The following is a 12737-nucleotide window of genomic DNA, read 5'->3' as shown; positions in this document are numbered from 1 at the left end:
TTAGGAAATTTGGTCGATGAACTGGACATCAGAATCGATTATCCGAGTATTAGGGAATTTGGTCGGTCAACCATATATATTAGAAACAATTTTCTGAGTATCAGCTGGACATCAGAAACAATGATTTGAGTAATAGAGAATTCGGTTGGTCCAGCTTGTCATTATAACCAAATGTTTGAGTATTAGAGAATTTGGTTGGTCAACTTGACATGAAAATCATTGTCTTAGTATTAGGGAATGGAGTCTGATAACTAGATACCAGAGTCAATTATTTTAGTATTAGGGAATTCGGTCGTTCAGCCAGATATCAGAATTAATGTCGGAGTATTAGGGTCGGTCAGCCAGATATCAGAATCAATGTCTGAGTATTAAACATTGGTCGGTCAACCATTCGTGAATTTTGCCGGTCATTCCGACACCAGATAAAAACAATAGTCCGTGTATCGGGCAACCATAAATCAGAACCAATTGTCTGATTATTAGGGAAATTTGGTCGGTTAAACAGACATCAAAAACAAAAGAGTTATGATGGTTTATCATTGGATTTAGCCTGAAACGCTCCCAGAATGCACAGTTTATTCATTAGTCTAAACACTGAAATCCCCCACAGACTACTGACCCGATCGGACGGAATGTTGTGTTTTACTGAAGTCATTATAATTAGGTCCCTATGGAGGTCCCAGCAGCATTTGCCATTACCAGACAGTCAGCATTTCCCAGTCACGATAATGTTAATCTTGTTCGCTCTAATCTAGAGATATATTATTTTATGTATTCATTGTAATAGCTTTCTGGTTTTTATAACTAGTGCACGATGTATCTAGTTTTATTTTGTTTATTGGTAACATGTCTACTCAGCAGAAATAATCATGTTTTGAAATTACTAATTGATTATAAGGTATAATCATTCATTTTAAGAAGCACTTGCTTCGGAATAAATAAGATTTTATAAAGTAAAATTATTGAATTTTATTTTTTGATTATTTTTTTATTTTAATCATATAATCAAAAGTTATTCTATTCAAACTATTATTATTTTTGACTTGTCAATACAAAGTATTTTATTGTCCACATGTGGAATGTGAATTAGATGCAACTGAACCAAAAGGTTGAGTTAATAAAAGCAATGTAATAGAAATGATAAAATACATGAAAAAATGTAGAAAACATCAAAAGTTTTTCAGATCAACACTTCTTAAAAACACAATTAAGTGAGGCTAATTCTTTTACATAACCATGAGGTAAGGTACGGCATAAATGTATTGTTCTACATTCCATATGAAACATGTAACAAAATTTTTGAGAAATTACGTGTCATTGTCAAGTATTTTGTATTTGAAGGTCCAAATGGTATAGCAATACGATTAAACATGTACAATATGCACGCTGTACCCACATCCGAAATGGTTATGCTCTCTTAGACTGAATTGTAAAATTGGTTATTTACGCGTATCAAATTTTTGCGATCATAATTATCGAGAAAATTCCATCCCCGCGAAAATAATAAGGTATACAATATTTTGCATTTACTCCATTTAGGCATTTGATATCATATTTGTGGTGGCGTATTTCTGCCATTGTGTTATTTTTGGTCGAGTAACTTTGCCGAGATAATTATTTCAACTAGAAGAGTTATGATATAACTTATTAAAATATATGTGTCGACAAGTCGACTTACATCTTAGAAAGTCGACTTGTATATCAAAATATCGACTTACCTTACTTTGACGAGGTATATGATAATCAGTCGCGATAGTGTAACTCGACTTTCCAACATAATTATATCAATAAATCGTGTTAAAACTTGTCTTATCACATAACTGGTCCTTCTAGGCATGCCATAAATATCGTAAGACACATGTGTAATAACACTATTGTGACGTCACAGGTACTTTTGCCGTCATAATCTTTATATGACGTCGCATAATTGTTTCAGTAAAGGCTCGTGGCATATCAAATTATTGAACTCGTTTGATAAATTTCATATTACATAGCCACTCATGTAAGATCCCTTATTTATCAACATAAATATATCAATCAGTCATGTTATAACTCGACTTGTCGACATAAATATCTCGGCAAGGTTATGTTAACATAACGCGACCTGAAATAACACGATGGCAGAAATATGCCAACATTTATATAATATTAATGGTGAGAAATAATAATTTTGATATATTTGACGTCACATATTTTTTATCTGTAAAAGCGCTCTTAGAGGTAGCTAATAACATGGATAGCAAACATGAAATAGCTAAAAAAAGAAAAAACATAATCAAATTCAAAATAACGTACATATGTTAAAACTTGTAATTTGTAAATTGTAATTAAGTTATTACCTACGGAACAATGTACAACCATCACAGCGTTATTGAGGTAAGATATATTGACATGCAGTTAAATTCTTTATTACTTTTAGATAAATACAACAGAAGATCATATATCTTAGGATGTCACAGAATGTGCATTTACGGATACCGGTATTTCTTTCATTTCAAGTTTGGTTCGTACACTTACTTTTCGATTTTTTTCTGTGCGTTGATTACAAATGTAAATGCATTTTAATGTCAGGAGCGTGAATTACACTCTATATTATAATGGCTCAGTCATGATAATCCATAAACGTTTAAGGCCCACTACCTTTCCATAAAAAAGTTCCTTAAAAAAATTTAAAAAAAGTAAACGAACATTTATATTAATGGCCTAAGATGAGGTTACAACACCAAGCAAATGCAAGATTTCTTTCATTATCTATGTTGATAAAACAGAGAAGATTCGTTTCACTGTTTTGGCTAGTGCAGTGAGTCAACTAACTCGCGGTAATTATGATGACAACAGGAAAACATGAGACAAAGCGATATGGAAATTGACTTTTATTTGTTTTAATCGAATTGTTCAGATGGTGATGATAAGTGTAGTACTAACTATTACGTAATAATTTTTGTGGTTCTAGAAAATTATCAATCACGTTTTACATTCCGATTTAAAAAAAAAAAGTTTCGGTAAGGTAGTGGGCCGTTAAAGTGCACAGCAGATACGATTCATTCATAATACTGACTATAAGCGCGAGTGTCTCTAAGATATAAGTCTCGAGTGTCCTAAACGAGCGGTTATCATCTGAAGAAGTCGTAAGATCTACATAAGGCTTTCTGAGTTAATGTCAAGGTTACTTAAACTATATATAGATAGAAGACACTGATAACACTTCCTTAAGTAACAAGATGGAGTTTACACTCGTGGTCCTCTCCGCAGTTTTCTTAGGAGTAGCTTTGGCTGATCCAGTCAAATTCCAAGACTGTGGTGGGTATCCTATCAAAATTGTGTTTATTTATTTAAATTCGTAAAATGATTTTTTACAAAATATCTAATCTATTAACGGCGGTCCGAGAAATAAATTTTCTTTCTATAGTGGAATCCAATCTATATTAACCTAATTCATTTATATTTGCAAAAATGTTTTTATAAAAGAAAATGATATTTCAACTGTTTTTGAGAAAGAGGGGATTTTTCAAAACATTTTTCTTTCTATAAACTTTCTGTTGGAGGAGTTTAGTGGCCCTAGCTTCTCTAAACCTGTCTTGCTTTATCTACTTTTATATTTTGTTTAGTTACATAAGTTTACATGTAACATTAAAATATCATCATGCATACATATATCGATTATTCTGCTTTACATTACTTTACACAGTAATACAATAGCGAATTATACTTGAAAATACTGATAATTGATATTGAATTATATGCAGTTGCTTCTAAGTGTTGATGTATGAAGAAGAGTTTGCAATGGAATTGATAAAACAGCTGGCCATTCACGCGAAGAAATATATGCCTACAATTTTAGGAGATCCTTAACAGATCAACAATATGACTGTTTCATATGTGGATATGAAGGATAAGGATATTTTACCCGAGGGTCTCAAAATGTTGTAAAACCTGAGGCTTGCCGAGGGTTTTTCAACATTTTGTGATCCCGAGGATATTTTACATCGACGTTTTATTACAATTCTAATACTATGATTTTCCGCCATGTTGAAAGAAATTAAAATAGAACGCAATAGCAAGTCATCTCTCCATACATAGAAATTGCGTGATATTTTTTACGGAAATCCCATTGTTTTTATCTTTTAAAGTAAAGCCAGTCTAGTGTCTATGAAAACATTGCATGGGTAGCCATGCAATACACGTGTAGATATGAGAAAATAGTAATTATCACATGCCTGAAATGTAGTGACTTTGCCCATGCAATACAAAAAGACTCTCTTCATAAAACTGCATATGAAAAAAACCGCTCATTTAAAATCATCAAAGTGTATGTACATATATATTCTAATAATCTTCAAGTTTGTAACGTACATATATATTTAAAAATGCTTTTCTATGCCTATCATCAAGAGAATATAATGTCTAAACCGGATGTCATCAGAACCAGCATACTTAGCTCATATAAACATGTATCCGGATATACAGGTTTTAATTATTAAAACGGAAACTAGCATACGATATTAAACCGGAATAGGCAAGTATCCGGATTTGACAAGGGCCGGTTTTGACAGGTACATTGTATATATACATGGGCACTATAGCTATGAGGGTATAAACTTAAGCAACATTAATAGTCCGAAAGACAACGGCATGTCAAATCCAGTCACAGTTCAACCAGTGTAAACGAAACATACACAGGTGAGAGAGAGACTTCTATCTGTACAAATCTAATCAAAGTCCGAACCGACGTAGGCTAGGAGACGTGTAAGCCAAGATATTGACCTATGTTATCTACAAGGACAAGGTTAATCTGTAACAACCAAGTACCTTTCAAACAACGTGGACTTTTAAAGACCTCAGAACCAAATTATTTTCTATAGACAACAATGCTAACGTTTTGCAACTGTCCAGGTTAAATAGAGTTTTCAAGTCCGGTCATTCATCGCTAATTTCGAAGAGGGTCATCTCACATAACTTTGAATAGAACTTGCTAAACTTTTATGTGTGTGTCCATCTTTCGTTGAATTCTGCACTAAAATTTGACAAAGATTTTCATAAAATTAATCTTGATTATTTCCCCTGTCAGAAACTGACTTAAAAATCGTTACATATTTAACATAAACATATATTGCCCTATCCATACATTAAACATTTGAAACTGATGCACCATTAATATCCAATCAGCAGGCTCCGAAACATTCACCTCTTAATGAGGGGATATCCAGAAATCTATTTTTGGTTTGATTCTGTGGTACCTTTTAGATAATAGAACAAGTGAAGCCGTTTATAAATCAAGGAATATGCCCACCTTTCACACAATAGAAGATATATCATATTAGGGAAGTGATTACACACCTGTGTCTTCAGTAATCTCCTTCCTTCTTCTTTCTCAATATAATCTTGACACTTCCCTAGATATTTTAAATAAACAGTTGTATCATGGAAATGACATTTCTTTCAAACAACGAGGGTAACACTTACAAGTACAGGATTTGGCAGTTCACTAAATAGAGAAAATAGGATCAAACTAACATTAAAAAGAATGAAACTGTATTATCTAAGATGACATAAATTTGATTCAATTTAGTTCTTAATTTGAACACCTCTCATCACCCAATACAGTGGAACTTGGTTGATACGAACTCGGATAATTCGAAAATCCGGCTTAATACGAAGTTCTTTGCCGGTCCCGGCCGAATTCCCCTCTTTATCTTTGTTTAAAGAACTCGGATAATTCGAATTCGGAAAACTCGAAGAACTCGGATTATACGAAGTAAATTTTGGATCCGATTGACAAATATCATACATAAAATGTTCTTATAACTCGAAATGAGATTTTTTTGGACAACGAGATCGCCAAAAATGCCGATTTATCTTTCATAAATCTGCCGTAGATTCAATTTATTTTCAATTCATTAATTTGAACACCTCTCATCACCCAATACATGTATCTGACATCAGTGACAATTTCATATAAGTTGCACATGCAAAGAAAACGTTTTTCGTCCAATGAATTTTAAGTACAGATATCTCGATCTGGTTTTTTTTAGTTATTTTGCATAAAGTGGAGTATCAAACAGCATTTCTTCAAATAGTATATATGTAAGATCGAGTCTTAAGACGATTTTTTTCGCAAGCCTTAACGAGCAAAAAATTAAAAATTTCAGACAAGTTTAATGAAATCTCAAATGAACGAACACAAAGTGGTTATCACATAACTGTAACAAATTAATCAAAAATTTGAAATTACATTAACGTCAATATGCGTTGCAAAAATCCAGTAGGAGCTGCCTTTTTTTTTGTCACGACGTCTTAAAATTCTGACGTCATATCATTGTTTACTGATAATATTAATCAATCGTTGTACAATGAAAGAACCTATAATGTTAACCGTATAATGCTACACGATTCAAAACCTGGGGTCATATTTTTACTTAAGTCGGTAATTAGGTAAAGATTACAATTTTGATTAGTTAGTGGTACGAGGTTTTGTTTTACAATGATTTGAAAATTGTCGTTAAACTGCAATTATCATAATCACATTTTCTACAACTTGGCCAAGCTGATCGTTAAAGTAATACGTGATGCACTTTACAATATCTAATATTGTCGAGGATCACCAAATTATCTCTCACTCGACATGCTGACACTTAAGCATACGCATGTATGGTTGTAGTCCCCATTGCAGTGTCATTAGATCTACATCTTTGTTTATCTAATTCCTTCTTCCTCAATATACTCTTGATACCTCCTGTAGCTGATAAATCCCGCTGTAGCTCCGTCTCCGCGTAGCTTGATAACAGTCTCGGTTAAGCATTATTTCCCCATTGTAGTGTTAGTCTTTTTGGAGGCTATAAAAATGAGTCCTTTTTTACCGCAGTTTTGCTGTTCATGTGACAACTTTGAGATTATAACTCATACCACAGTCGCAGCGCCAAAATAATTAAGGCCGCAAATACACCACAATGCCATTGAATTACGACTCCATGTCTTGTATTTGTGCAATATGAGAAGAAAATTCTTTGAAATATTTTAACGAAAAACATCATCAACTGCATCTACATGCATTCAACCTCTGTAGTTGACTTTCTTGAAACAGAACAAATGCGATAATCTTATTTCAGTAACTTACACGTTTCATCCAAAAACGGTTACAAAGTTTGAAATCATAAGCTACTTGAAAAATAAACCGACTCATGGTTATTTTTTATAACACAGGAACGCTTTTTAGGCAATAATTATATATAAGATTAATATTTAATCTTTCATTAAATGTTTGGAACGTTTGGATCGTGTGTAAGTATTTTCACGATGCCATTGTTCTAAAAGTAAATACTAGGAAATATCGTATTTCGATAACAGGGCGTATTTTCATGGTAAAAGGTCTATGCAGTTAAGCGTTAGAAGGAGTGGGACGACTGGTTTGCCCGTTTTCAGTATAATGTGAACTAGTAAAAATGTGCTGCTCGATGGCTTTGGCGACCAGATTCAGTGAGACTACACTAAGGACAAGAGTCTAACTATTACAAGAGCCACAACGCATATTATGCCACAGTCTCCCAAACATACAGATATTCACAAACTTAAAGCATTGCATACGGGACAAAAATGACAACAGTTGTTAGAAAGGACGTTAAGTTTATTCAACCAACCAAAATACCGCAAAGAAATTGTTTTTATAATGATTTAGGAAGAGTCGATAAAAGCATTTATGAAAGCATTGAGCATAAACTGTGCCAACATTATAATAACTATTCGGAATTTTTAAAGAAAAACCCAAAAGAATATTAAGATTAGGTATTAGGTATGACCCACGTAAAAGTAAATAAAAAAGCATGCTACAAGATAGTTCTAATTATTTGCAATTCGCTTAAAGAGCTAGTTGTCTTGCCAGTTTCACAATGATACAACGGACAAAGAAAAGCAAAGCACCATTTGCTCATTTTCCCCTGAAATTTCTTAATGAACTGGTCTAAATTTTGATTTAGAAGAGCCTGAATGTGTCTTCAGGGGTGAATAATGTTAAAGCATATTTGGCATATACCTTGTAGGTTCCAAGGGGGCCACAATACACAGTGTCAATGTTGGAGGATGTACAGCTGAACCGTGCCATCTTGTTCACGGCAAGAACGCTACCATGGTCGTCAACTATACAGCAAGTAAGTCAAGATATCGTATCCAAATATGTAATCACGGAAAATATCCTAGGTATTTATTTCCCAGTACACAGGGTGTGCTTTCTGTATAACACCGGTAGATGTTTGCATAGGTCACCTCGATCCCATCTTCTTGTCGATGATTTTATTATTTATTTTAATTGCTTTGTTTAATTAATATGAATGTATGTTGAGAACTTTATGTGTCCGAATCGTGGGCTGTGTAAACGTCTATTTTTGTTTCTCTACGCTATTTATGGCAATGTATGTAAATTATTAACTTCTCGAATTCATGAAAAAAAAATTTCTAACGAACATTAACATATGAAATATATATTCATAGTTATATCTTAACGTAAGAATATGATTCAAAATATATACAGTGGGCCCTCGATAATCCGAACACTTATGTTCCTGGTCCAAACCGTCCGGATTGCTAATTTCCCGGACTGCTAGGTTCATTTAAGGTAGACACTAATCAAATGTATCCCCCGATAATATCCGCCCGGATTGTGAGTTTTTCGGACTATCGGCGTCCGAATTATCGTTTGTCTACGTTTATTTACGTTGTTTACGTATACACTGTCGTGAAACATGTAACCATGGATACCATTGTATATACACAGATGAGGACGTGAGCAAACCGACCAACTCCATATATGGTATCATTGCTGGCGTGCCTGTCAAATTCCCATCCCCAGAAGACTGCTGTGCCAACAAAAATATTAACTGTCCAATTAAATCTGGAACTTCATCTGAATATAATATCGCCATCTACGTATCACCGTCCTATCCTAAGGTAAGCACCATGTAATTCATTTGTTGTTTTTTAATGATGAACGGCATCCTCGATACTCCATGGGTTCCAATCACTTACGATCTCTTCACCCCTGGACTATGTCATAGTAAAACGGGAGGCAACAGAACAGGTAATTTAGTCCTTTGATGTACATCAAAAGATCCGTATAATGGTACACCGTGGTTGCATACCTGGGTTTGAAGTTAAGCGTCGCTCTCTCTGTAGTCTTCAAAGGAAATTTTGCATGCCTGTGAGTTGTTCGCTTAAGCTGCATTCACTATTAGTATGGAATAGCCCAGAGGTGCAGAGATCATATGCGATCGAAACCCGAGTATTGGGGAGTATTCAGGATGGCTGAACGGAAAGTATATAATTTGTTATCTAGGCTGTAGGTAGATATTATGGGTCATACTATCTGTCAAAATGTCATATTTCTCTTATATGTAATATACAATTTGCAAAAGCTATATTAATTTCGGCACAGAGACTATGAAATCCTAGACCATATTACATTATGAAAACTAAATAACGAATATAATGTTATACTGCTAACGATTAAAATGAAACCAGTGAAAATTTAAACCTGATAGGCGAACTGGTTACTGGAATTCATTTTCATTTTCCATGACAATTATAATATGGTAGTGGCCTTCTTTGTATCCACACGGCTTCATATAATCATAAACTCTCCTAGTTAGCCAATAGGAATCATTTGATACATTTTTTTAGTATGACAGCTAGCCAATCAGAATTCAGAATCACTGATTCATATTTGTATCATGACAGCTAGCCAATCAGACAAAATCACTAATATATTTTTGCAAATGACAGCTAGCCAATCAGAATCACTGATACATTTTTACGGTATGACAATTTTAATTTCAACAAAATTTTAATTCCATTAAAATGAAAAGAGATTGAACAGGCAATGCCTATGAAAGTAATTTCCCTTCAAGCAACATTTCATTTGTGTTGCATTAACAATATACAAAATATTAGAAATAAATTAAAGATGTTCCACCGCCGACTGAGCATAAATGATATTCATCATTCGAACAATAATTTGTGTTTAATCGTGTGTATATATGCCTAATTAACACAAAAAATAATATAAAATACTTATTTCGCCTTCGGTGCATGCGCAATCAGTACTTCATTTCATATAGAATATAGTGCCACGGATTTTTTTCGGGATGCAATTAATTATTTTTCATATATTTAACATGAAGTAAAATTAGAAGCTCAAATTTTTCAATGGTGGTAATGGTGTAAAGTAAGTAACTTTTGTAACAGAAGAAAAATACTAAATCGTCTGCTCCTGTTTTTGATAGTGAAAAAAATACTATTTTTCAGCGGTGGAGCATCTTTAAATGCAAAAAAATAAAAGAAACATTTTCAGTAGTCCCATACAATGACTGGTAACCACCTTATTTTCGCGGTAACTTTGTTTCACGGTTTCATGCCTAGTTAAGTTTTCTCAGCAATTTATTTTCGCCATTTAGAGTCATTACTATATCTATGCTTGTATGCTCGACACTTTTTCGCGTGATCAATATTTGCGATTCCTTCTTGCCGCAAAATATGCGAAATCTAATCGCATACGACAAAATAATGACGTCACAATGGATACCAACCCACAAGGAAGCTTAATCTGTAAAATGCAACAAACGAGGAAGCTTAATCTGTAAAATGCAACAAACGAGGAAGCTTAATCTGTAAAATGCAACAAACGAGGAAGCTTAATCTGTAAAATGCAACAAACGAGGAAGCTTAATCTGTAAAATGCAACAAATGAGGAAGCTTAATCTGTAAAATGCAACAAACGAGGAAGCTTAATCTGTAAAATGCTAAAACGAGGAAGCTTAATCTGTAAAATGCTAAAACGAGGAAGCTTAATCTGTAAAATGCTAAAACGAGGAAGCTTAATCTGTAAAATGCTAAAACGAGGAAGCTTAATCTGTAAAATGCTAAAACGAGGAAGCTTAATCTGTAAAATGCTAAAACGAGGAAGCTTAATCTGTAAAATGCTAAAACGAGGAAGCTTAATCTGTAAAATGCTAAAACGAGGAAGCTTAATCTGTAAAATGCTAAAACGAGGAAGCTTAATCTGTAAAATGCTAAAACGAGGAAGCTTAATCTGTAAAATGCAACAAACGGAATAAGTTGTTTACAATATATACCGAATATTTTTTATAAAAAAGATTATTAATCTGCGTTTATTTGTCGTCTGTCTACAGATTCAAGTTCTCGTCAAGATGGCCGTTCTCGACGACAGCAAACAGGACTTCCTTTGTTTAGTGTTTCCCGCCGTCATTGCTGACAACTGAAACGAAGATAATGAATTGTATTACATATTTACCAAAGATGCCAATGAAACTGTCACTACAAAGCATTTTACACGAATAAAGAAACATTTAAATTAAAACCTTAATCAAATGTTTTTGTTATTAAATCACGAGGACGTTAAAATTCGCAAAAATAAATACGATATAAACAATTAATGTCACGGGTCAAAATTCTCATGATTTTAACAAAAAAAAGGAACCGAAAAAAACTGATAATTTGACCATTTGATGTAAATCAAAGGAATTTTTAACGGTTCACAGGTTGTTGACTGTGTTGCTTTGAAGTTGGATGTCGTTCTCTCTGTAATCTTCAAAAGAAGTCTTTGCAGACCTGTGATTGGTCAGTTTTTTTTCTCTATAGAGCAGCTTCCAGTTTAACTATGGACCTGGGGTAGACATCAGTGATATCAAGGATGCTATAAACGATGAAAGTACACAAGACCTAAATAACACAGTCCAGATTTGAGTTTATAACCGATATTAATAATACACTTTAAAATGACTTACTTGGACGGTTGTAGTCCATCAATTTACTCCTTCACATTTTTACTAATGACTTTTGAATTATTATTTATCTTAAATTTTCGTTGTTTTTTGGCTGATATTCTACATATTAAATGCCCAAAGCAGAAAACAAATGCTATTAATTTGCTATACTAAATTTATAGCAACTCCGGTTGCAATTCAAAAATGTAATTTCTACCCAAAAATCGTTTGAAAACTTCAAATCTCGAACAAAAGTACCAATGTTTCATGTTATACATGCACTTTAAGAAACTTATCATAGTTCAGATCTGAAATAATTTTTTAATGTTACCCATGTTAATATGACTGATTAATATCTGTAATATTTCATAATACATAAAACACTCGTGATAATTTAGATAACAAAATAGACTGCATATTAATCTGTTTTGCATTGTTAATGATATTTCGGTAAAAATAAATTTAACTCCAAATCGAAATCTTAAAATCGGTTGCGTTACTATATTTTCTAGAAAAAGATGGAAATGCTTACGTGACAATTCCGTGTAAGAGTAGATTAAAATTTGCACATACATCGGAAACAAACCAGTTGTAATGAAATTGAGTTTAGTTGGCTTTACTGTGATATGCAGAAAAAGTCCACTGTGGTGAAATGGTGTGAAATTTTCAAACTCACTCACTGTACACCATTACTCATTGTGGTCGAACGTCTTGTATGCCGAGGTTTGCCCCCAGCTATTTGAGTAAAGCAACTTCAGTCTAGATCTACTCAAATCGCTTTTTCAGTAGTGTGTTTACCGTATTATCATCCACGATAATCCAGGGGTTCCGATCACTAACGATCTCTACATCCCTTGACTAGCTCATAATAAAATTAAAGGCAGCTCAGAGGAAACACTCTGAACCAATTACAAGGCAGCAAACTTTCCCTTGAAGACTACAGAGAGCGACGCCCAACTTCAAAGCCAT

General features: G+C 33.6%; 1 protein-coding gene across 1 annotated transcript; it reads left to right on the top strand.

The window, feature by feature from the left end:
• The first annotated feature begins 3171 nt into the window (after positions 1–3171).
• Positions 3172–11362, top strand: LOC138307695 (NPC intracellular cholesterol transporter 2-like). The gene is made up of 4 exons (XM_069248531.1): positions 3172–3300; positions 8034–8141; positions 8765–8937; positions 11175–11362. Exons 1-4 carry the CDS (start codon positions 3222–3224, stop codon positions 11262–11264), a joined length of 450 nt encoding a protein of 149 aa, XP_069104632.1. The 5' UTR covers positions 3172–3221; the 3' UTR covers positions 11265–11362.
• The last annotated feature ends 1375 nt before the right edge of the window (positions 11363–12737 follow it).

This window comes from Argopecten irradians, chromosome 14 (genome assembly GCF_041381155.1).
Source record: "Argopecten irradians isolate NY chromosome 14, Ai_NY, whole genome shotgun sequence".
Taxonomy (NCBI): domain Eukaryota; kingdom Metazoa; phylum Mollusca; class Bivalvia; order Pectinida; family Pectinidae; genus Argopecten; species Argopecten irradians.
The sequence above is the reverse complement of the archived record's forward strand: the minus strand, read 5'-3'. Positions and strand labels throughout refer to the sequence as shown.

Excerpts from the sequence above, each read along its gene's own strand:
- LOC138307695 (XM_069248531.1), top strand. The coding sequence starts at position 3,222 with ATGGAGTTTACACTCGTGGTCCTCTCCGCAGTTTTCTTAGGAGTAGCT. Across the intron at positions 3,301-8,033 it reads AGTCAAATTCCAAGACTGTG|GTTCCAAGGGGGCCACAATA; the intron begins GTGGGTATCCTA and ends TATACCTTGTAG. Across the intron at positions 8,938-11,174 it reads TATCACCGTCCTATCCTAAG|ATTCAAGTTCTCGTCAAGAT; the intron begins GTAAGCACCATG and ends GTCTGTCTACAG.